Raw genomic sequence first — 26,399 nt, 5'->3', positions numbered from 1 at the left:
AGCCCTATTTGAATATGCATTGTGGCCAGCCATCTTTGATGGTACGGTACGAGACAGGTACGGTCGAGGATAATACGACACCGTCTACCGCCTTGATGACCTAGGCAAAAAAAGCATAAGGATGTTATAAATTTTTCCTATTTTTTTAGGCATAACCTGGGATTCGAACCCGCACTATCGCCCTACATGCATTCCCCCATACACTTCGCATTCATACTCATTCTTCCAAGTTCAACCACTCAGTGCTTCACGTTATGATCTTGCGTTTGAAAGCCCTATTTGAATATTGCGGCCAGCTGTGTTTGATGGTACGGTACGGTACGGGACAGATGCGGGATAGCGCCAGATAAACCATGCCGTGATAAATACCTTATTCTGTCCCCGGGGAAAATTGCGGAAAAAAATCGCAAAAACGCGGGGGAAAACGCGGCATAATATGGCATAATTTGCGGTGAATTTGCGGTAAATATGCGGTAAATATGCGGTGAATAATATTGATGTGCGGCAATTTTCAGTGAGTATGTAGGGAAATCAATCAGTTACAAGTCTCTGGTGTAAGCACTCGTCATATTTGAGTAAAAAGCCGCCACGATGAGACGTTGCTGACCGAACAGTGCACTGTGTGTACGTGTAGTGCAACAAAAAAATTCAAAAAACGCGGGGAAATCGCGGAAAACGCGGTCTTTTAAAAAATCGCAAAAAACGCGGCCGCGGAATCGCAATTTTCCCCGGGGACAGCTTATTGCCCTCATATTCGGGCTAGACCTCGTACCTTCGCCAAGGTCCTTTACTCGATATACATGTATTTTCATATACAGAACAACAAGGACAATCAAGGCCTGTTTGCTGCTACATGTACTTCAATCATCAGGCAACATGAGGATGGGGTGCCGACCAGGGAGTCGTAAAATACCGGTATTTTACGACTCCCTGGTGCCGACCATTTGAAATTGTATAATGATTGTACTCTCGATTCTAATTCGTAGCACTGTGCGTCTTTTTTGACTGTATTGAGTGGAGTCTACTGCACAATGATCACGTTGTGACAATGTAGCACCAAAGCACCACCATTTCCACCAGGGAGTAGTAAAATCCTGATCTCCACCATCGCACACACACACAAACACACAGCACATGCACATCTCATCAGCACAGGCATGCGCTACACAGAGCTGCTCGGTCAGAAAAAGTTTCTTTTTACGTGTTGAAAAGTCGAAAGCGCACAGTAGAGCTGCGCGCATTGTCACACACCATTCCAAGAAATACTGAACATATCAGAGGAAACGCTGAGGAGCTCATCAGCTAAGAAAGCGCACAGAACATTCACAAGGGCTCAATGTAACACAGCACAGGAGGACACAGCGCCAGCTGCCGCCTGTTCATTGCATATGATAATACTGTACAACAGAGTAAAAATCAGGAGTACATGTACAAAAAATACAAAAAAAGGCAATGCCGCACGCATCCAGAGCGCGCTCATGGCATTCAAACAGAGTATTTCATACGTATGATACACATGTGCAGATACGGGTGGCGGCACTGGCTGGCGCAGGCACCAGAGAAACAGAACAAGAAGGAACGGTAGACACAGAGGGAATGCAAAGTACTAGTAGAAAACGCTGAAGAGGGCGAGATGAGGCCACGCAAAACACGCCTACGCGCACGCACACACAATGGTCACATACATGCATACACAGATGCTAGATGAGTAAACATACACGGATATACCAGCTATGCTCCAGGGTCACACACACACACACAGTCTAGTGCACAATGCCAACAGAACAGCACTACAAAAGGCAATTGGAAAAATAACTGCCACTCCACAAAGCCACCGAGGCAAACGGAAACAAGAAAACACGAACAGTCCTATGGAAATAAGGAAGAACTTGCAGCCAGCCACAAGCCAACCAAACACATCATTTACACGTATGTACAAGACATCGAGGACAGAAGAGAACGCGTGGGAAGCAGCTAACCAGGACTTGAAAAAAGGAGCTCATAGATGAAATGGGATTAAAGAGAAATGGCATAGCACATACAAAACAACAACATGAGCAACATCAAACTGGCGGTCATTCAGACACGGCCATCACCAAAACAGAAGGAAGAAGACAACGACTACTAGAACGGAAAAAAGCGGCAAGACTAAAATTAAAAAACAACAACAACAGACACAAGGCAACATTGAGAGAGAGAGAGAGAGAGAGAGAGAGAGAGAGAGAGAGAGAGAGAGAGAGAGAGAGAGAGAGAGAGAGAGAGAGAGAGAGGAGAGAGAGAGGGAGAGAGAGAGAGGAGGTTGAAAGGAAAGAGGATCGAAGACGAGGAAAAAGAAGATAATCCTGTACAAAGTGCAGCCAATGAACTAGACCTAGGGCACGCAAGCTGGCGGCCAGGAGACACGCATAGCGACAAGAACACGATAACATCAATGGAAAAACCAATCACTGACACGCATACACACACACGCACGCACACACATACACACACTGCCAGCGGCAGCGGCGATGTTGATCGTGAGGATGAGAGGAGACAGAAGGAGAGCTTGCGAGTATGTGATGATTATGCCGTTTGTTCACCTAAATACATGACACAGTACAATAGCAGGAGTATGATATATATAATATATATATATGGGCAACATGGTCTTTGTCCTACATTATCAAAGGGGAGGCCCGGCCAAAAGACAGCAGCGGCGGCGGGGCTGACGATGGCGTGGCACACACCACACGTAACTCTGGCATGCTTCTCGATGCTCCAAAACACGGAACTCAAGTCCAGATGGTCGTGAAGATGGTGTCGCTGTTGCTGCCTTGATGGTGGGGTCGAAGAAAGAATAGAGCTAGATAGCGAGAGAGAGCGATGTGGCGGGTGACAGGTGCTTGCTTATGTTAAGTTTGTGTGAATGTAGGTTTGCATGTACACATGGATATCTGAATGATGGTGATGATGATGATGGCGTTTGATGATCAAATCTGATGAAGGGGATTCACTCGTACTCAGTGGCGCGATGGCCAGGAACGGATCTAGGGTTTCTGCTGCTACGGCATGCGCATAGCACAGCTGGGCTGCTCTCGACACACATGGACAGAGGTATCAGGACTGGCGATTCCGACTAGAAGGTCGGCCTCCCGCACCGCTCGCGCTGGAATTGGTCTTGATGCATAGCTCAAACTCAGCAACCAGGGGAATGTGATCCGACGGAAAGTGAGGATGGGGAAAGCCAACGATGCGGTTATCCTCCAGCCACTGAGGGTCGGGAGGGCCGAGCAGATGCCTCGCCTGCAGGAAGCCGGTCGTGTGGAAGATGTAATCAATGACTCCGGTGAAGTCGTGCGTCATGTTGGTGAACGGCAGCTCAAAGTCCTTGTCATAGACGCGTGACAGGTTGAAGCTGTGCGTAATCTTCTCAGCTGATGACAATGAGCTTCCAGAAGGCGCTGCCTTACCTCCACCGGAGCTGGTCTTTTCCGTCTGTTTGCTTTCGCCAATTAGTCGTGCCAGGTACCCGTCGTAGAATTTATTGAGGAAGTCGGAATGATTCGTGGGCACCTCACCTTTATCAAGATACTCAACCACTCCAGATTTAGGCAGAGAGTTTAAGTCACCGCAAAGAACCAGAGGAATCTCACGCACGCCGAGTGCAGGATTCCTTTGACGCTCCTGGATCGCCTGTAGCGTACAGTGCACAAACACACGCATAAACACACGCACACACACATGCACAAACACGCACACACACACACACACATAAACACACACATGCACAAACACAGACACACACGCACAAATGCACAAACACACACACACATGCACAAACACACACATGCACACAAACACACACACACACACACACACACACACACACACACACACACACCAGGGAGATATACTATCAAGACTCAAGTACGGCTCACACACACACACACACACCAGGGAGATATACTATCAAGTACGGCTCACACACACACACACACACATACACACCAGGGAGACACGATCAAATACGGTTACAGGCCAACTCCTAGAGCTCAGATGTGCATGGCGATACTGCTGGGATTCAGGATATTTCATTGCTGTATGCGCTGAGTCGAATGGCGTTGGTCCCATGTGTCTCCAACAAAGCGTTCTTGAGATATTTCCGTTTGAAAAACTGAGTTTCGGGGGCTCCGCCATGACGCACTTCGAACTGTGCACGGCACTTTCAAGACCTGACCAGCCTAGCCTGCAAGATCTGCACTGACAGGCGGGCGTCGACTGATCGAACTGCACTGCAGGGTCGAACTGTGCTGTACGCAGATCTGCAGAGCCGATGCCGTCAAACATTTTTTTAGTCGGGAAAAGCTCTTTTCACTTATTTTTGTGCCATCCAGGATTTTGAGAAAAATCTAGGGATTCTGCATGTCTTGTCAAGGGATTGAGATCTTGGTGGTTGGCCAGTGTGTAGTACAGTACTACATTCCTAGTAGCGACTAGTCCGCGTCTTGACTAGTCTCTTGGCTCTTGTACATCTACCACACGACGTAGCACGGCAGTGCGGGAGTAGTCATGTTCCGTGTGTGGTGAGTTTGTTGACTACACTCTACAGCTAGCTATGAGCTTCCGCCACGAACGGTATCAGAACCAGACTGAACTGTCAAACCCTGAGTGGAACCTGAAGGGTGCGGGGACACCATTCTCTGTTCGGTGGCATGTTCGCACAAGGACACAGGCGTATCCCAACAAGTCGAAAAGGCGCAACCTATGCAGAATCGAGCAGCTTACTATATTGAACATTGCCAACAACCCAAAGAGCCTGAACAGAAGAAACGAACTAGTGTCAAAATGCCGCCATGAAAACAAATATTACATAAAAAAAACTTCACACTTAGCGTGACATACTAGAACAAGAAGCAGCCAGTCGCAGCTGCCGCGCAAGAACAGTACCCGACACAGTCAGGACTGGTTTTGGCATACATCAGCACTAATATTACTTCGAAGTATATTTATCCATCACAACCACGACTGGTTTGGCATACGTCAGTGCCAACATTATCCCATTACTTATCCCTCACATCATCCAAAACGTCTGTGTGACATTGGCCTTCATCCCTGAATCGCGTACAGTAATGACAATCTAAGCGCCAAGTATCACACGTGATTTTATTCACAATGATTAGTTTTAGGTTTTTATTACCAGTCGTCTGATGATTGCAGTGGCATGAAACTCTGAGTCACGACAAATCCAAACTGGACCTATTTCTCTTTTCCGTGTAGATAGATAGATAGATAGATACATACATACATAGGAGAGAGCAAGAGAGAGAGAGAGAGAGAGAGAGAGAGAGAGAGAGAGAGAGAGAGAGAGAGAGAGAGAGAGAGAGAGAGAGAGAGAGAGAGAGAGAGAGAGAGAGAGAGAGAGAGAGAGAGAGAGAGAGAGAGAAGATAAATAGAACCAGCAATGCATTAACAGTGGAGCACACATTGACAGCACACTCAGAGCAACATGCTTTAAAACAGACTCCTACCTCATGCACAATGGTCTCAAGCTCTCGCATCATCATGAAAGTTTGGATCAGCTTCACATCGCGAAACTCCGGATCCCAGGTAATATGTACATTGGCTACAAGGATGTCTGGTGGTGACGGGGTAGAGCGGAGAGTTCCACTGAGCCCTTTCACCTAATCAGAAACAAAACGGAGGGGGGGGGGGGTGATAACTTAAAAGGACAGAGAGAAAGAGATCTCATGTCATTTCTACCACACTACTCGTAGAAAGACTGATAGTCCTTGATCTGACCGAAGCCAGGTACTGCATATGTTAGTGAGGAAGCAACAGGAAGCAGCCAAAATCAAAGCCCACTCTCTCCTCACAGTGAGTGGCCACCGCATTCATTGTGCTTCGGGAGGTAAAAACAAGAGACACTGGGTGTGAAAGCTCCACCTCCGTCAGAACACTACTGCCCTCAAGGATCTGGGCGAAGACAAAGGCAGTTTGATGAGGTCATAATATCTCAGATTTCAGGTGGTAGGACTTAAAGGGGCACTCCGGCTTCATTTTCGACGCCGAGTTTTCGATGCCAAGACGAAGGTTGGTGAAAGAGAAGACCTCTCGAACAAGAACGAGTCTCCAGAAGCGATCGAGTCGAGCAGGAAGACGACTTTTGAATTTCGGCCGAGCGAGCGCTGATGACGTAATGAGGGATTAGCTTGCCAGTGGAAATGCATCTGCGCACATACATTTCACATACTTTTTGGCCAATTTTCAATCGAAGAGGAGGTTGTTTTCTATGTTCTCTCAACGTCGTGAGCGATCCCGTCTTCTATACCCTTCCAGGTACCCTGAAGGTCCTCCAGAGGAGAATTTATCTCCATCAAAGCGTTGTTGATCCGCTAAATTCGTCTCGAGACATATTCACCCAGTGCAGTGCTGACAAATGTAGAATGTTGAATCTGTGATAATTGTCGACGATGGACAGAAAGGTTGATAGCCGCTATCGCAGGGAAAGTGAAGCTGCTGGAAGTAACAACGGGGAGCTTGTTAGCATCACTTGATCAAAGCAGCTAGACGGAATCGGGGAGTACTGACTATTTGTCTCGCCCTCAGTTTAGTGAATTTTATGATCAGAAAAATTTTCGATCAGGATCCCTTCTACAAGATGTGTAGTACAGGTGATTTCTGAACTTGACGATATGGAGACCGACCAGTAGACCTACCAACAACGTGTACCTGCAGGAAATTCACCCAAGGCTATTGCTAATGCTATCCTCTTCAGTGGCTGTTGTTTTTTTTAGTAAAAATATGTTCACTTCTCTCAACATATTCCTGCATGGCAGCAAGAAGGTGCGCTATGGAATTCAACGCCACAATCTTTGCCCAGCTGTGGATGAAGCATGGTCAAGTCATGGCAGTACATATACTTGAACCAGATGAGAAATTGAAGTTCATTTGTGATGCGAAGTTTGACAGCCCCAGTGACCGAGTCAAGCGTTGTCTTTTGCCGTGGCACAAATTGCTGAAGAATCCGAGATGTTCTTGGAATTATGCACATGGATACTACCAGAAATAATGGTGGCATGAACCATTGTGTAATGGGACAGCTCACGGAGAATACTGGAATAGCTCAAGTATCTCTAGGCGATTGTAAATCCTGTTCTGGCTGATAGCTTCGGCCTGCTGCGTCCGTCCATGTACAATGATGGGAACATGCATTTCTGTTTTCTACATATTTGCTATCTACTGTACTGTGGTATTACAGTTGCAGGTCCCTTATATAGAAATATGTTCACCCCCCCCCCCCACACACACACATACCCACATAAATATGAACTAACAATTTCACTGTTGGACTCGCCGGTGGCTAGAGAGCAAAGGATTAATTTATAGCAAAGAAAAGGACCAGGGAACTACAAGTTACGCTATAATGTCCACGAACTATTTCACTGTATTTGAAATAATTTTGTTTGATACTCTGAGAACTCTGAAACTTTGCAGCACTGTGGATTATATGTGGATACAACATTTATGGAAGGAACACATAGTTCAAATAATTATAGCACTGGATTGTTGAGATTGTGAGCACATTCCAATCAGTACTCTACATATTTATAAGCGGTGGCAATCGTTAGGAATAGGTCGTGAGTTGTCAGAGTGCTCTAGTATATGAGAGAATGTTTTGTTTGTCTAATCGATGGCTCGTTTGAAGCCAGAGTTGTTTGAACTTGCTTCAGTCGACTTGATTCTAGACAGTAGTCGAAGGAGTACTATGAAGTATACACCAGGCGTAGTCTGTAAGCTATCTCGTGAGAATTCTGTCGGTACACATCAGGTATCAGCTTGCAAAGATGGCTCCTCTCTGTTTCTTGAAAGCCTGTATAGTTGGACTGTGGCTCCAGCGATTCCCTTCTCAGAGCAGGTACCATACCCAATACGGTCAATGCATATCGGACAGACCTGTGTGCACAACAGAAATAGTGGAGAGAAATCTCTCAGCTCATGAACACATCAGTGAAGTTTGAACTGCCGTTGTTTGTGGCCATCAGTATAAACCTATCGACTATAAGAATAATGTGCAAAAACCCTCTATAACTACAGCTGGGGCCATGGAATTATAAAGCATCTAACTTTGGGAACTGCCAATTCTGGTCGGAGTTGCATTCGAGGCCTGCAATTCATGATGGCTATCGTATGTTGCATTGACCAGAGATCATATAAAACTTCCATGCCACATTGAAACACGCACTACTTTCGAGTACTTTGGTATCCCCCACCAAATGGGCATTCGTTCCCGGGGTGGCAGGCGTCACCATTCGTTATGCCTGGATCAGATTTCATTGACCTCAACTGTCATGAAGAATCATTTTTACTTCGACTGGATTTCAGTACAAGTTAGTTGTAGAACTGCAGAATAAATTTTGTTGTATTTGGGCAACCATTTCTCTACAAACGCAATATTTGGAAAATAATTTTTTTAATAAAAATACATGTCCAAATTCCACATCTACCCAAATCGGAATACTTGATCACGTATTCAGTCCTACACGGAATGTTTAGAAAACGCCAGGGAATAGGAATTTGCTAACGAGAACTCCAGGCCAGGGTACTAGCATACGAACAAAACAAGATAAAAACTCACCAGTATACTTGAAGTAATTCATGTCGGTGTAATATTCACGATAAGCAACGAGGCACCCTCCGATTTGGTCAAGCTGCTTTGAAGTCTGGTTGTTCAGGTGATACAAACGGGCTCCCTGTTGTTACTTCCAGCAGCTTCACTCTCCCTGCGACAGCGGCTATCAGCCTCTCTCTCCATCGTCGACAATTATCACAGATTCAACATTCTACATTTATCAGCACTGCACTGGGTGAATATGTCTCGAGACGAATTTAGCGGATCAACAACGCTTTGATGGAGATAAATTCTCCTCTGGAGGACCTTCAGGGTACCTGGAAGGGTATAGAAGACGGGATCGCTCACGGCGTTGGGAGAACATAGCAAACAACCTCCTCTTCGATTGAAAATTGGCCAAAAAGTGTGTGAAATGTATGTGCGCAGATGCATTTCCACTGGCAAGCTAATCCCTCATTACGTCATCAGCGCTCGCTCGGCCGAAATTCAAAAGTCGTCTTCCTGCTCGACTCGATCGCTTCTGGAGACTCGTTCTTGTTCGAGGGGTCTTCTCTTTCACCTACCTTCGTCTTGGCATCGAAAACTCGGCGTCGAAAATGAAGCCGGAGTGCCCCTTTAACCGATACATTTCTCATCCGTAGATGGCATCAATGGTAAGGTTAGCTAGCAAGCTGTTGCTCATACCCAGCCACAGTGCAAGGCTAGCATTGGGATGAATGCTATGGCAGCACAGCTAACGCACACATCAACTTAGCAGGCCTACCTCGAGAAGCGCTGCAATGCCAATGTTGTCTTTTGTCATGACCCGGTTAAGCATGTCGGGCGCTCCCTTGGAGTGCTGCGCTGCCATCTGGTTGAACTCCATAGTGTACCGATGGATCATGCGAAAGCGGTTGCGCTTGAAGAATATCGCACAGCCATCTACATGCCTAGCTTCGGACTCCGGCATCGTCTTGGCGCGGGACTTCACACTGAAAATATGATCATAGCCAAGTACCGTCAGCTTCGGCTGGAAGAAGTTTTGGAACTCTACTGTTTCAACCTCCTGCAGCATAAGATAGCACATAGCAAGTAAAGAAGACAGATACCTTAGTAGAAAAATAATAAAACGCCAATCTCAAACAATTTTGTTCAAATCCGTAAACCTCCATTTCGGTCACAATTACATACGCTGCTTCCTCCGCGTCACAGAAATATGCACCTATCTTTTAACCCTTTAAGAGCCGCCCCATACTTGAATGCGTCGTAAACGACGCATTCAAATGCAAAACTTCAAAAGATCGTAACTCAGTCCAATCTCGCTCAAATCCAGTGATCGAAATATCCAGGGCGAAGAGAAAACTCTCACTTGTCGGGAGAAACAATCCGCGAAGCGCTGCGAGCTACGGTTCCTGAGATAAATCACTCGTAAGTTGAGCCGCGATCGCGGCAATTTCAAAAGCGCGCAGTGCGACTTTAGTATTGAGAATTTTGAGACTTTTCGTCACTCTGGTTTACTCGAATTTGCACGGGTTTCACTGTTGATATTGTCAAGAGTACACAGCGAAAAAATTGGAACTCCAAGATCGAGCAAAATGAAATATCTGGAGCGGGACGCAATTGGACGCATTTGGGGCATTTTTCGTACTGTCGCTGCGATCTAGCGCTGGATAGACGGTGTGCTGGCGATCATGATCGACCTCATTCTCTTCCTCTCGCGGAGACCTTTCCAGGAAGCCCTAGATTGTGAGGATTGAGTGAGTAGAACTGAAGCTATGATCCAAGGAACACGAAAAAATGCAGAATTTTGAAATTTTCCTGTGGCTCTTAAAGGGTTAAGAGCCTGTTAGCAGTCATTCCTTGACAATGGCTAAACAGCACGTCAACAAATTGGATCAAAGTTTCTAGAAACGGAACGTACATCTTTCATAGCCGGCCGTCGATGAAGACTCAAACTTATGGGGACTCAAAACCACATACTGCGGCATGCACTGGCTGTCGGTAACCACCCATGGATTATGAAAGAAAAGTCGTGAGTCTGAGAAAGAGAAGAAACGTGTATGGCCATAATCGTCGGGAATAGAACCCGCACCCTTGGGTGGTACACACACACACACGCGCGCACATACACACGCGCACACACGCACCATGTACCATGTATACGCCCGTCGCAAGAGAAGCACGCAAAACTACAAATGCACTGGATGTGCACCCACAATTTTTTCTCTTTACAGCAACGATAGCGGATCTGATTCTGAATGAAACAGATCAAGACAAGCGCCAGATAACTGTCTGATCCACACAACTGGCAAAGCCATGTGAATCGACCCCCCAATGCACACCTGGTCTACACCACACGGAGTACATCGGAATAGGACTGCCAAGACAGTTATCTATGCACATCCTACACTAGCTGGGGTAACCAGTATAGACAGCACGCTGCTTTGATAGAAGCAGACACTTGATGTACTGGTACCTTGAAGTGAAATTGGCGTTACTTTACCAACAAGGCTGGCTGGTAAAGTAACTCCACACGCACACACACACAAACACACATGTACTTGCTGACTGCCAAAACTGGTCACGTGGGTCTCCCCGGGAGAGGGAAGAGAGACTCGAAGGAAACTTGGAATTCCAGGAAAGATGACTCAATTGGCTATTGAACCACCCAACGGCCGACACCCCCTGAAATCCCCAAACTATGGGTGGACTTGGAAATGATCCCACTTATGGGCTCACCACACCTCAGTAAGTGGGTGAGGAAAGGTGCAGAAAAAGGATTGACGCCATCAGGGTATCCATCCTGGGATCCACCTACAGTTACCCCTGCCCCCAGTGAAGGTAATACTTGCTACTAGTGTGGGTGGCTAAATCAGAGTGGATCTGATATAACCTTATAGCCAAAAGCAGTCCATGGCTAATAGGTATGTAAACTTCTAATAGAAAGAATACGAACCCTGAACCCACCAGAGGTGCGCACACGCACGCACCACACACACAGAGTTTAACAGTAAAAGCCTGTGTTACCTGTAAACTTATGATATCAGCATTCGTCTGCGACAGCTCTTTAAAGATCAGATCTCTCCGAAACGACCAGATGAGGGACCATGATGGACAGTATCCATATAGCTGGCGCGTAGCGTATTTATCGCTGAGAACGTTGTACGACATCACAGAAAACCGCTCACCTGAGCATGCACAAACCCAAAGTGAGAGCAACGCTATATATTACGTCATGGCCATCATTGACAATATGCCAAAGAAATGGTAGATCAACTAACATGGCAATGTGCGCACACACATGTGTGCGTGTATGTGCGCGTGCTTGCATGCGAAAAAAAGGAGAGAGAGAGAGAGAGAGAGATAGAGAGATAGAGAGAGAGAGAGAGAGAGAGAGAGAGAGAGAGAGAGAGAGAGAGAGAGAGAGAGAGAGATAGAGAGAAAGAGATAGATAGAGAGAGAGAGAGAGAGAGAGAGAGAGAGAGAGAGAGAGAGAGAGAGAGAGAGAGAGAGAGAGAGAGAGAGAGAGAGAGAGAGAGAGAGAGAGAGAGAGATCAGCTGATCAACTAAATTCAAGGATACTAGTAGTAGTTTTTACCAGAGCCAGTAAACCCGGTTTCAGTCAAGGAATGTACTCTAGTCCATTGCCGAGGAGGTGGCTGAGGAGCAACTGCAAGAATAGAACGAGACAAGATTCAACACTTAACTCAATCACTGCCTTAAAGGTTCGGATCATTACTTTACCAAAATTAATAGGATTGTCTTTACGTACGTACACACACACACACACACACACACACACACACACACACACATGCATTTGTTCACCCAGAAAAGTGCATGTAAAGCAACCCCACGGTGTGTCTCTCGTGTTTATTGTGTGCGATCAGGAAGTCCATAAGTGGACGGAGGACAAACAGAGTGACAGAATGAGACCAAGCACACTTCAAAACTCGCCAGGGCAACGGAATGATAGCCTTTTTTTTACTTTACTTTTTTTACTTTTACCTCGTACATGCAAAAAAATTGGCAGAGCATGAACTGCGAGCACCCGTACGGTACCGTTGTACGTTCACGCCGAGCATGCATGCACTTTCAATTTTCTTCAGCCTGAGTTTGTTTCTTCGAGATCAAGCCGAAGTCAAGGAAGAGCTACACAATTTCGCAGAAGCTTCGTGCTGTAGCTGCACTGGAGGAGAGCTCCATCAGCGCCGTGGCGCGGGGCTTCAGCGTTTCTAGCAATGCTTCGAGCATGGCAAGATCATCGTGAAGATTGAATTTTGTTCACTTATAACGCCATGGCTTTATAAGTGAGGGTGGCCTAATATTCGGATATAACGCCATGGCTTTACATGCGTGGACATACGGTATGTAAATGAAAATCAGAAAACCACACGGGGATCATCATGGTTCCATTGTACTGGCATTAACCAATAATTTGCGTACTTGCACAATCATGTACATGGCGATGCAATGTTTGTCTCTCGCAATTGTCTAATCGAATGAAAATGCACCTGTGAAAGGACCGAAAACAGCGACTTTTCGAATATAAGGACCATGGTCTTACACTAGTATGTGCTAGATTACGGTATATGGGCCGCAGTCAGCTAAAACATGTTGTTGGGGTTTCGTAAACTTTTTGACACATGACCGAATGAAGAATTGTTTCTGTCGAGCGCATTCACGCTGTGCTTCATTCATCAACTGGTGGTGATAGCATCTTGTCGGGCCTTGTTCTTTATATTTGTTTGGTAGTCTAGTTCAAGAGACAAGGTGGTGAGGCAAGTGACAATTTTCTAGAATAAAAAATTGGAAAATTTCACTCTAAGATCTGTTTTAGCTGGCTGTGGCCCATAGAGTAACGACACACTGGATTGTGGAGCCGAAATTAGTACAACTTCCAAATGCTTTTGCAAGAAGGTAGCCTTCTGACAGGTTGGCACCCACACACACACATGCATTGCATACACACCATGTACACACACACACACCATGCACACATACACAGACACATACACGCACAAACGCACACACACACACACACAAGGGGTGTAGCTGGTCCCCCTAAGTTTTAGGCCATGGTAAAAATAAAGTTGATTCTCAGGTCATGAGCCTGTGAAAATCGGAGCGAGCGAGCGATTTTTTATTTTATTTCCCACAATTTTTTTATTTCCAAAGATAGGGTCACACATATGTACATGGCCATATGGTCGCATGTTCATTATATTCAGGCCAGGGAGTAGAAAAATACCGGTATTTTACTACTCCCTGATTCATGCCGTATTTGTACATCATGCATGGCCGGCCGGCCAATGCGCGCATATGCATGCAAAGAATTTTAAAAAACCGTCGGTGCGCGCGTACTTGAGAATCAAAGATAATTTTTACCATGGCCTTATGGGAGTGCACGGCCCCCAATCATATGTGTAGGATGGCTGGTGCATGTCATTCATGGTCACTATGTGCATGCTGAACCTAGATCGACATTTTTAGGGGGTACAAGTCAAGAAAACCCTTTTACCCTGTACAATTATATGGGTGTCCAGCTGTGCTCTCTACCTAAACAAAAATGGCTAGTTCAATTTCAAATGCGCAGCCAACCAAAGAAGCTTATTTTGCCCTTGCATCACATTCCAAAATTAAATACACCCACATGTATTGGATATTGGGTGAATAACTCACCTTGCAGATTATCAAGGAGATAGAGAAGAATAGGTTGTGGATCCGAGGGATGAGCGCTAGGGTACTCCTGGTTGAACGGGTTACCTTCGATAGATAGCTTGCTGAGCTGAAAGAGTCGCCCAACCTCAAACGGGAGTTCTCTCAACTGGTTGTGCCTCAAGTGTAACTCACGCAAGTTCAGCAAATCGCCTATCTCTTTGGGCAAATCTTCCAAAACATTGTTTGAGAGATCGAGAAACTCAAGCGATCGAAGATTGCCGACACAGCTGGGCAAATGAGATATCCGATTATTGGCCATGTGGAGACTGGTCAGATGATTCATTCCAAACACCTCGTTGCTCACGGTCAGAACTTTCCCATAGATCTCCAGCGATTTCCATTGACATGTTTTTTTCGCAAGAGCATCCTCGCGGGTTTGAAATGACGATGCTTTGCGCAAGTCTGGTGGCTCGTACTTCTTCGAATGCATAGATGGGTAACATCAACTCAGAGCAGACTATGAAGGGCATTAGTGGGAGATCCAAACCAAGAAGAACACCAGAGCACAAATCCACAACACAATTATTTTTTCAATATCGTGGTCAAGGAAATGAACTTTTTTCTTGATTGCATGAGCTGAGTTCAGTTGCTTTTTTTTTGCAAGAGCTTGATCATGATCTCAGCAGGTACGTGTAGTACGGAGCTAGCATGAGAGCCTTTTTTTGAGAGGCGATCGAGTTGCGTGCTACACAAAACAAAGCGCGCACACACCGCGTAGATCTACCGGTACACCTGGCATTCGCGGTACGCAGTACGAGTACAGTCAGTGCACGCTCGCCCGGCCCGGGCCCGTGATGACACGCGCGCAGAATTCAACGCTTTATAAAAATAATAGTTATTTTTTTAAGCGAAAGGCTAAAGGGACAAGCTTATCTATTTTTGCGGATTTTCTTTCATAAAAAATAAACGTCACAGGCTGCTCTTCGGAGGTGTCCGCGTCCCAGCGGTCCGGGCAAGCGACCGAATCTCAGTGGGACACTTGGCCGTGGCCTTTGTACTGTAATCTGTGGGAGAGCCTTTCCAGGGACTACACACCTGGGTACCCGGGTATCGGGTATGGCTCCTTTTTTGTTCCTTTCCTTTTTATTTGTTTTTGCTGAGAAAGAAACGTTGCTGGATGGAAAGCTTTCTGTTCCCGCCATGCGCCAGCGCCTTTGTTCTAGTAAAACATTGCTGGCTGATAATGGTCATTGCTCGTGATGTCAACTTAGAAGGTGACGGGAAGCTGGGTTTCTTGCCATTTCCAACTTCCTGACTCTGAAAATGTAGCTTGAACTAAGAGCTCCAAATATTTCAGTTTTTCGATGTGCCAGACCTATTGTTACGACCTGCAGAGATGAGGAGCAAGTGAGGCGTTGGATTAATGCCAATAATGGTGTTTATGGCCCGGACGACGCCAGCGGTTTTCACTTGTCAGGAGGACAGCCAGGTTGGAGCAGGCAGATGACAGATTATTAACTTTGAGCATTTATAGCCGAGTGGGTGGCTTGCCAAAGAGAATCGTCTCAGTACCTCATGGTTACTAGTATCTGACAAATGCCTCTTATTGCTAGTCTGCACTAGAGCATTAGCAGAATTGATCATGTCACAAGTAGTGTCAAGACTTGATGTCCTACGATTATACTCAGATCATGTTGCTACTTCACAGGAATATTCGTCCTGCCACTGTACACTCTTCCAGAATTGCATGCAGAAGTCACATGCCTGTCACAGTGTGCAAGGGACAACGCGTTTGCACTGCTTACGGATTCAAGCGGATGGAGTGCAGGCCAGATAAGAAGACATAATCCGGCTATTCAAATAGCTTGGGCTGCTATTAATTGGCTAGACTCCTGGAAACGTGGACAAGAATCTAAACCAGTCCACGGAAACAATATCACGCCACACAGGAAGCTAAATGGCAAACCAATCAAGTTCTTTGGTAATTAAGCCGTTCACCAACATTGTCCGGTTGCATGGCTAGTGTCACTCAAACAAGACCAATGGACCTAAAAGATACGCTGTTGATCAACCACAACTCCAATACCACTGAGCAGTGTCTTCTATACAGATCCAATTAGATATTCAAGTATATGAGTGGAAGTTGCTGGTATAGTCTCTCCTAATGACCGCGTATTTGGCATAATGTTCTCTATACTGCACTCTAGAGCTACTTACCTTTTCCGGCATTGAACTCAGGCAGGGATCACTCGCCTGCAGAATGAGCCAATTGACACAGAAGCTAAGTACCATGTGCATCCGTCGCAAGAGAAACACGCAAGTCTGCAAGTGAAGTGGATGGACACCCACTGATTTTCTCTTATGCCGATATCAGACATGACCTGAGTGAAACGTATGAAGACTTGCACCACATTACTGCACAATTCCATATAATTATTGCGAGGCCTTGTGAAATGATTCTCAATGCACACCTGGTCTACGCCACACAGAATACATCGGATTATAATCGCCAATACAGCTGCCTATGTCTCTCTCTCTCTCTCTCTCTCTCTCTCTCTCTCTCTCTCTCTCTCTCTCTCTCTCGATCTTCATCTATATCTCTCTATCTACCTATACCCAATCTGCGGACAGAACTGTTTCGTCCTTGGTGGACTCATCAGCGCAGCACAGAGAAAATGAGGCCGAACATGATTGCAATGAAAAATAAAATTTCCAAAGCCAGACTTAATTCCCCACCTATCAACTCCCTTCAGTGTGTATGCGCGTGCATGGGTGCAGGGTATATGCGCACATATCTTTCTCTCTCTCTCTCTCTCTTCCTGTCTTTACCTGGTTTGTGAATCGGCTTTTTTAATCGTATTTTTTCGGCTCACTGTTTTATGAGTTCACCTCACTATATGTTTTTCTGCTGCTACCTACTTATATTATAGTAGTTGCCTGATGATCGTAGTAATATGTGAAGCCCAAGAGTTGTGACACAGCTTCCAATCTCTCTTGTGTAATTCAGTATTAGAAACACAAGGAACGAAATCTCTCGTATCTGTGTGTCTCGACATGTTTCTTTGTCCGTCTGTCTCTCTATATTCTATCAATCTCTCTCTCCCTCTCTCTATCTCTCTCTCTTTATCTCTCTTTCTTTATCTCTCTCTATCTCTCTCTCTCTCCCTCTCTGTATATATCTGTCGGTCTGTCTGTCTTTCTCCTTCTACCTGTCTTTGTCAGTTTGCCTGTCTGTGTGCCTTTCGTCTGTCTATCTGTCGTCTGTGTGTTTTTCTCCTTCTGGCTGTCTTTGTCAGTCTGCCTGTCTGTGTGCCTCTATGTTTCTCTCTCTCTCTCTCTCTCTCTCTCTCTCTCTCTCTCTCTCTCTCTCTCTCTCTCTCTCTCTCCTCTCTCTCTCTCTCTCTCTCTCTCTCTCTCTCTCTCTCTTTCTGTGTGTGTCTATGTGTTTCTCTAAGTCTGAATCTTGGTCATTCTATCTGCGTAACTCTCCAACTGTTTCCTTGTCTCGGTCTATCTGTTTGGCTGTCTCTGCTTGTCTCTTTATGTATGTTTGTCTGTCTGCCTGTCCCTGTATTTATAGCTCTATTTCGCTCTCTCTGCTGCTATTCTTCTGTCTCTCTTTGTCCCTCTCTCAGTCTTTTTCTCTGTCTCTGTCTCTGTGTCTTCTTCTTTATCTGCCTCTCTCTGCTGCTATTTTTCTCTGAATCTTTGTGTCTGTCTCTTCTTTTGTCATTCATTATGACTGTGCGTCTCTCTGTTTCTGTCTCTGACTTTCTATGTCTGATTGTCTGTCTCTGTCTGTTTTTCTCCTGAGTCTGTGTGTCTGTCTGTCTCTCCTGTTTTTCCTTAACGTTTGTCCCTCTCTTTCTGTCTCTGTCTTTCTGGATCTAATCGTCTGTCTGTTCGTCTTTGTCTGTCTGTCTTTGTCTCCTTCTCTTGGAGTCCGTGTCTCTGTTTGTCGCTCTTTATGCGCATCCCTCTGTTTCTGTCTCTGTCTTTCTGTGTCTGCCTGTCTCTATCTCTGTACCGGCCGCTGTTCTGCACATAATTTAATCGTGTGGCACCACATATGTGGCTGAATATTTACCTATGCGTGGGACATTCACACCCAAACACACACACGCACACACGCACACACACACACACACACACACACACACACACACATTGTCTTTGTCTGTTTTTCTCCTGATTCTGCCTTTCTGGGTCTGATCGTCTTTGTCTGTCTGTCTGTCTTTGTCTCTGTCTCTTTCTCTCTGAGTCTGTGTCTCTGTCTGTCGCTCTTTATGTGCATCCCTTTGTTTCTGTCTCTGTCTTTCTGTGTCTGTCTGTCTCTATCTCTGTACCGGCCGCTGTTCTGCGCATAATGAAATCGTGTGGCACCACACACGTGGCTGTACATTTCTCTTTCTCTCTGAGTCCGTGTCTCTGTCTGTCGCTCTTTATGTGCATCCCTTTGTTTCTGTCTCTGTCTTTCTGTGTCTGTCTGTCTCTATCTCTGTACCGGCCGCTGTTCTGCGCATAATGAAATTGTGTGGCACCACACACGTGGCTGTACATTTCTCTTTCTCTCTGAGTCCGTGTCTCTGTCTGTCGCTCTTTATGTGCATCCCTTTGTTTCTGTCTCTGTCTTTCTGTGTCTGTCTGTCTCTATCTCTGTACCGGCCACTGTTCTGCGCATAATGAAATCGTGTGGCACCACATACGTGGCTGTACATTTACCTATGCGTGGGACATTCACACCCAAACACACGCGCGCACACACACACACACACACACACACACACACACACACACACACACACACACACATATTCACACACACACATTATCTATCTCTGTCTGTTATTCTCCTGAGTCTGTGTGTCTGTCTGTCTCTCCTGTTTTTCTTAATGTTTGTCCCTCTCTTCTTGTTTCTGTCTTTCTGGGTCTGATCGTCTGTCTGTTCGTCTTTGTCTCTTTCTCTCTGAGTTCGTGTCTCTGTCTGTTGCTCTTTATGCGCCTCCCTTTGTTTCTGTCTCTGTCTGTTGCTCTTTATGCGCCTCCCTTTGTTTCTGTCTCTGTCTTTCTGTGTCTGTCTGTCTCTATCTCTGTGCCGGCCCACTGTTCTGCACATAATGAAATTGTGTGGCACCACAGACTTGGCTGTATATTTACCTATGCGTGGGACATTCATACACCCACACACGCACACACACACACACACACACACACACACACACACACACACACACACACACACACACACACACACTCGTACGCTCGATCATACAAGTACATGTAGTACTGCAGAAGTCACATCAGAGATATAATTAAAACTCTCTCTCTCTCTCGCGCGCTGTGCCTGCCGCTGTGCTGTCATACAGATAGTGAAATTGTGTGGCACAGAACACGTACATGTCCCACGCGTGGGACATTCACGCATGCACACACACTCACACACACACACACACTCACACACACACACACACACACACACTCACACACACACACACATGACCTGCAGCAAATAACATTTCATAGCTACAGGACCTTCAAAGAAAGTCATGGTGTCAAGAAGATATACAATGTCATGTAGAAGGATAATTGTAAAACAGCTTGCTGTCTAGAGCATTGGTAAAATAAATTATCATATAATACATGTAGTAGGGAAACTCCTAGAGAGTCAAACTATCGGATAAATTAATGGCAAGCGAGAGTCTCTACTTTTTAGAGTAGAGTGGGTGGGTACGCAGACCAGCGTAAGTCATAACAAATATTAATTGATAATAAAGTGTAACCAATGCTGGTAATGGATCATGTGTGAGCGACCAAAGAGGCGTACATCACATGTCCTGTACCACTATAACCACACACAAACGTCCAGGAGAATTTCACGTACCGATGGATCTATCATGCTGCCGGGATCCCTCATATATCTCATACTGTGGTACATAACCATCGGAGAATTGCAAGGACCTAAATACGGCAAGCAAATCAGGGACATTAGGTGCAAGACCCGTTGTTCTAGTTGTCTAGACTGCACTGTGTTCTTGAAAATACTGAGCCTCCGCGTTGTATCTGCATGTGGCATCCGTTGATCTCATTTGAGTAGTAGTAGGCATGCACTGCATTACGTTTTGATGAAAGGTTCGATAGCTGCTGAATGGGTTTATCATTTGGCTTCCTGTGTGGGTATTGTTTCTGTGGATTGGTTCGGAGCAATGTTCTGATGGTCCAGGCATCTGGCCAATTAATTATGGCAGTCCAAGCTAGTTGAATATCCGGATCACTTTCTCTCATCTGGTCTACACTCCATCCGCTTGCATCCACAAGCAATGCAAAGGCGTTGTCCATTGCACACTGTGACAGGCATGTAACTTCTGCATGCAATTCTGGGAGAGCGCACAGTGGCAGGACGAATATTCCCGTGAAGTTGCAACATGATCTGAGCATAATCGTAGGACATCAAGTCTTGTAACTACTTGTGACATGATCAATTCTGCTATGCTCTAATGCAGACTAGCAATAAGAGGCATTTGTCAGATACTAGTAACCATGAGGTGCTGAGACGATCTGCTATAAATACTCAAGTAATCTGTCATCTGCCTGCTCCAACTAATTACTTGGCTGTCCTCCTGACAAGTGAAAACCGCTGGCGTCTTCAGGGCCATAAACACCATTATTGGCATTAATCCAACGCCTCCCTAGGCTAGGCCCTTGCTCCTCATCTCTGCAGCTTCTAACGATAGGTCTGGCACAACGAAAAACTAAACTTGATACTTGGAGCTCTTAGTTCAAGCTACATTTTCAGAGTCAGGAAGTTTCAAATGGCAAGAAACCCAGCTTCTCTTCACCATTGGCATCACGAGCAATGACCATTATCAGCCAGCAATGTTACTAGAGAAAATGCCAAAGGCGCTGGCGTGAACAGAAAGCTTTTCATGCAGCAACGTTTCTTTCTCAGCAAAAACAAATAAAAAGGAAAGGAACAAAAAAGGAGCAACACCAGGGATTTGTCCAGACCCGGTACCCAGGTGTGTAGTCCCTGGAAAGGCTCTCTCACAGATTCCAGCACAAAGGCCACGGACAAGTGTCCCACTGAGATGCGGTCGCTTGCCCGGACCGCTGGGACGCGGACACCTCCGAAGAGCAGCCTGTGACGTTTATTTTTTATGAAAGAAAATCCGCAAAAATAGATAAGCTTGTCCCTTTAGTCCTACCCTTTTTTTAAAGATCTAGGCTCTAGCTCTACGACTCGTACATGTAGCCTATGTATGAGGCTATGTGCCAGCCACACCACAGCATGAACGGGAGCGCCGCCCACGGCCGGCCTAGGCCTGGAGGATCAGCACGACACTCCACAGCACCACCAAGGCAAAATACAGGCCCTCACACAATCATACAGTCATTTATGCACACCGCTGACAGGAGGTAGGTACTCCGACTCTGAGATCCGTGGCTTCGGTCTGTACACCATGGTACACTTTCAGAGCATAAGCGCGTCAGTACTAATAAGAAATAGCTTGTAGAAGCAGTTGGGCAGTTTGAGCGATCACTTTCCTCAGGCCTTTGCACCGCCTTTTTCCACTTTATGGGACAGGTCGAGGCTTTGAGTTTGAGGAGCAATCGCAGTCGGACAGGTGTTTCGACTATAAATTCTCCACTGACCTTGAAACTCTCCACTTCCTCTACACGTACCATGCACCAGCACAGGCAGCAGCTACAACAATCATACCGATGAGAACTTTGCGGCGGCGGCGAACGTCCGGACGTAGACGGCACTGGGCGTAAAAACAGTTCTTCGACTGGTAGGTTTCGTCTGTGTGTATAACGAGGCGACGGAGCGTTATCTACATGTAGATCATTCGGAAGTCCAGCAACAGGGCAGGGCCGCTTGGAAGCAGTTATAATTATAGAATGGATGTTGGCTCCAAGGCTGCTCCGGCGACGTCTTTTTTTCGTTTTCCTTCCTTCCTTGGCAAACAAGCGCTACATTGCACCGGCCAACAACAAGCTGACCAAATGTTTTGAGTGAACAATGCTTATAAACAATGCGGCACTGCACGCGCTATCATTATGAAGTCAAGGGTGAGGGCATATCGCGGTGTACACTCAAAGAACTTCATTGAAAATCCAAGATGAACCGGAGAAGAATAAGAGTAGTGGTACTAGTAGCAGAATCAGTAATCGCGGTGTAGATCCACACACGGACTAGGACTACTGACTGTAGTGGCTGCTGTGGATTTACGCGGGCTGTGCGCGTCAAAAGTACAGGGTCACACCTAGCCAGAGACTGTAGCCAGAGTGCTGGCGATAATCACGCAGTGTATACAATCATGTAGATATGATTGTCCTATGTAGTGCGGTGACGATGTTCCCTCCAAGACGGGCACCGGCGCCGTCATCTCGACTCAAAGAGGTGTTTGCGCCGAGATGCCGGCCTAATACCAAGGCGTAGATCTACGGCAATGCTAAGCCCCACGCAAAACTAATGCTGGTGCAAACGCGAAAAAAACGTTACCCTAACCCTAACACTTCCTCACGGACAGGTACTAGGTGGACAACCCTCTCGTAACTGTCCAGTGTCGTGGAGCAAACGTTCCAACCGCATCGACTACCACATACCTCGGTGTTGTACTTGATAGTAAGCTTTCATGGGACGCTCAAGTGGACCGAATTGTCAGCAAAATTACCCGTAAGATTGGTGCGCTGTGGCGAGCCCGTCGCTCCCTATCCCGATCTGCACGGCGTCTCTTCGTCCAGGCTGTTGTCATCCCTGACATAGTCTATGGCTGTAATGCCTTCTTCCCCGCGCTCCTTGGTCGCCAGCTTGATCACCTTGATCACCTGGGTCTGCTACAGAACAGGGCTATCCAAGCTATCGACGGCCACCCACCCTACACAACCGTGCATCCCCTACTGGTGCAGCACGGCTTGTACCGGATAAGCGAACTCAGCAAGCGCAAGCTACTAGTGTTTGTCTGGAGGTGCCTTCACAGGAACGCTAGTGCCACGCTGTCTGTACTGTTCGTCAGATCTGCTGGCAGGAGAACCCGTCATCAGAGGTCCAGTGGTCTGCTCAGTCAGCCATCCTCCACTCGCTCTGGCGCTTCTCGGCCGTCCGTCGCAGGATCTGCACTCTGGAACCTGCTGCCGGATGAAGTTCGGACCATAGCCAGACAGAAACAGTTTAGCATAAGTTGCCTACCATATTGTTGCTCAGACTACCCCCCCCCCCCCCCTAGCTCTCCTCCACCACCCTGTCACCCCTGATACTCGCTTGACTCCGCTGTCAGATACTTCTTCTTTCGTAATTTTCTAGGTGCTGTCCTCTCTTTTCTAAATGCGTCTTATCCATTTGCCTTTATATCATTGGGCCTAGTTCCCGTTTATTGTGCGAATTAAAATAAACCAACCAACCAACCAACCCAAACTCTAACCCTAAGTAACCCGAATCCTAACCATAAATGAAACCTAATACCAAGGCGTACGGCCAATTGCAATTCTAAGCCTCACGCTACGTTAACCCCAACCTGAATAAACCCTAAACCTAACTCCAAACCTGACCCTAGCAGGCCTAGCTCTAAACCAAAACCTAATACCAAGGCGTACACTACAGCTTGTTCTAAGCCTAGCCCTGAACTAATGCTGGTGAAAGCGATTAAAAACAATTAACCCTAACCCTAACTCTAATCCTAAGTAACCCTAAAAAACATTTTTTTTAAGTAAATTATCGTGTCCGTTCCCGAAGGGAACTCACGATGGCCGCTAACACCCGGTAACCCTAGCGGCAGATGCTGCGCCTAACGGTGGGGGTGAATGGATAAGTCTCAAAACCACTGGCACAAGTGCAGAGAAACCGCATTTAGCTGCATCCATGTACCCCTTGTGCCTGGCCACAAGTTCCCAGTTGACTGTGGGTTACAGCCCGACTGGAAAAAACGCTCCCAGGCAGGACTTGAACCATGGTCTTTGACCAACCCACTGTGCCTGCCTAATACTAACCATAAACGAAACCTAATACCAAGGCGTACGGCCAATTGCAATTCTAAGCCTCACGCTACGTTAACCCCAACCTGAATAAACCCTAAACCTAACTCCAAACCTGACCCTAGCAGGCCTAGCTCTAAACCAAAACCTAATACCAAGGCGTACACTACAGCTTGTTCTAAGCCTAGCCCTGAACTAATGCTGGTGAAAGCGATTAAAAACAATTAACCCTAACCCTAACTCTAATCCTAAGTAACCCTAAAAAACATTTTTTTAAAGTAAATTATCGTGTCCGTTCCCGAAGGGAACTCACGATGGCCGCTAACACCCGGTAACCCTAGCGGCAGATGCTGCGCCTAACGGTGGGGGTGAATGGATAAGTCTCAAAACCACTGGCACAAGTGCAGAGAAACCGCATTTAGCTGCATCCATGTACCCCTTGTGCCTGGCCACAAGTTCCCAGTTGACTGTGGGTTACAGCCCGACTGGAAAAAACGCTCCCAGGCAGGACTTGAACCATGGTCTTTGACCAACCCACTGTGCCTGCTTAATACTAACCATAAACGAAACCTATAGTCCATTTCAAAAAGATTAGCAATCAGGTTTTGGTCTTAAAAAGTATGAAGATAAGAGAAATTTGGACAACAAAGTACATAGAATGGCTTGTTAGGACACGGCAAATTGTTCTGTGAAGGTTTCGGAACAATTGGACCAGCCGTTAAGGAGTTAGAAATTCGGCCAGGTTTCCGGCCTTTTCCCATGGTTTACAATTTGCCCTGGATGTCAGTATCGATTTTTTATCAAAACCCACGATTTATCCTCTCCTTTTTGGCCTTGTGGTTATGAATGCTGTCTGCTGACCATGAAGTTGTGAGTTCAAATCCAATCTATCTGGAAGTCAAACTTTTTTTCATTGTTTTGGTGATCACGCTGGTACAAAAAGTACAAGCCAAAGAAGGTGGCTGCGCCAAACGACTTGTTGTTGTTGGAGCTCGCGTTTCCTGCCGAACTTACTGACACTTGACTGGTTCACGCCATGTGAACACACCCACAACACTGAAACGGTGTGCGTGAACACGGAAGTCATTGCGCTGTAGCTACGTGTTGTTGAATACAACGGCACATCGATCGATCGATTTCTCTTTGAGAATTATTTTAGTATTTCAAGATCGCCAATTTATTTGAATTTAGGAGTCAACGCCGTCTTCTATCAGCTTTCACAGGCGTCTGCTTTTCTCAAAATGTCGTCGAAGTCACACGGATAGCTTTGCCAAGTCATGGCCTTGGGAATGAGTCTGTGTCGATGTCGTTTTCGTCACATCGTGAGAGTAAATTGCATCGCAGCTCAACTTGAAGAAATTGGGCACGAAACCCATCCCGCTCGTCAACATTCACCACACTTTCGACATGTCCACTCCATATCGATACGAGGAAGAACTCGTTTGTTGTAAACCAGACGTACATGTACCGACGTGAGTGAGTTGTCTATTTTTTATGCTTTCGCGCGGATTATTTCTTCGAGTTCACAGTGAGTTTTTCCAGTCAGCTCTCGAGCGCGCATACGGTAAGACGGCAAACTCCCCGGGCGATCGCCAGGATTGCTAATCTTTTTGAAACTGACTGTAATACCAAGGCGTACCGCCAATTGCAATTCTAAGCCTCACGCAAACCTAATGCTGGTGCAAACGCGAAAAAAACGTTAACCCTAACCCTAAGGCCTAACCCTAATCTACACCCTAGCTCCAACCCTATTAGCTCTAAATCAAAACTAAATACCAAGGCGTACAGCTAATTGCAATTCTAAGCCTAGCCCTGACCATAAACGAATCATAATACCAAGGCTAACGCTAACGGCCAATTGCATGTTTGTGACAATGGTGATGTGACGCACTGTATCGAAATCGCGTGTCGAAAGCAACTCCTTGTGTCCTGACTACAACAGCACAAGTACAACCAGTCATCGGTAATCACTAATGGTACCGATTCGGTACCGATTCCGGGGCTATCGACCTACTTTAACAAGTAGGGATGGTCTGGAACTTAAGCCGGCATTTTAGTTGCGCTATGGTAAAGATCATTATTTTAATAATGATCTCCTTTGATAGTAATAATTAGGTATTATTAGTAGTGACTGCGACTCAGTAAATACTGTAATAATTGCCTGTGAGCATGCGTTGAT

At 46.2% G+C, this 26,399-nt stretch overlaps 1 protein-coding gene across 1 annotated transcript; it reads right to left on the bottom strand.

Annotated features, from left to right (window-relative positions):
• Positions 1-1,185: 1,185 nt before the first annotated feature.
• Positions 1,186-15,131, bottom strand: LOC135817421 (CCR4-NOT transcription complex subunit 6-like). The gene is made up of 6 exons (XM_065330599.1): positions 14,270-15,131; positions 12,186-12,257; positions 11,615-11,775; positions 9,372-9,653; positions 5,508-5,660; positions 1,186-3,672 (listed from the first exon to the last, which is right to left on the bottom strand). The coding sequence occupies exons 1-6, from the start codon at positions 14,736-14,738 to the stop codon at positions 3,097-3,099; spliced, it is 1,713 nt and encodes a 570-aa protein (XP_065186671.1). The 5' UTR covers positions 14,739-15,131; the 3' UTR covers positions 1,186-3,096.
• Between the last annotated feature and the right edge of the window lie 11,268 nt (positions 15,132-26,399).

This window comes from Sycon ciliatum, chromosome 5 (genome assembly GCF_964019385.1).
Source record: "Sycon ciliatum chromosome 5, ocSycCili1.1, whole genome shotgun sequence".
NCBI classification, from domain to species: domain Eukaryota; kingdom Metazoa; phylum Porifera; class Calcarea; order Leucosolenida; family Sycettidae; genus Sycon; species Sycon ciliatum.
Note: the sequence above shows the minus strand (reverse complement) of the source record. Positions and strands in the feature narration are given on the sequence as shown.

Bases quoted from the DNA above. Each gene is read 5' to 3' on its own strand.
- LOC135817421 (XM_065330599.1), bottom strand. From the start codon at position 14,738: ATGCATTCGAAGAAGTACGAGCCACCAGACTTGCGCAAAGCATCGTCA. The intron at 12,258-14,269 runs GTGAGTTATTCA...CTATTCTTGCAG, and splicing joins TCTCCTTGATAATCTGCAAG to TTGCTCCTCAGCCACCTCCT. The intron at 9,654-11,614 runs GTAACACAGGCT...CTTATGCTGCAG, and splicing joins CTGATATCATAAGTTTACAG to GAGGTTGAAACAGTAGAGTT.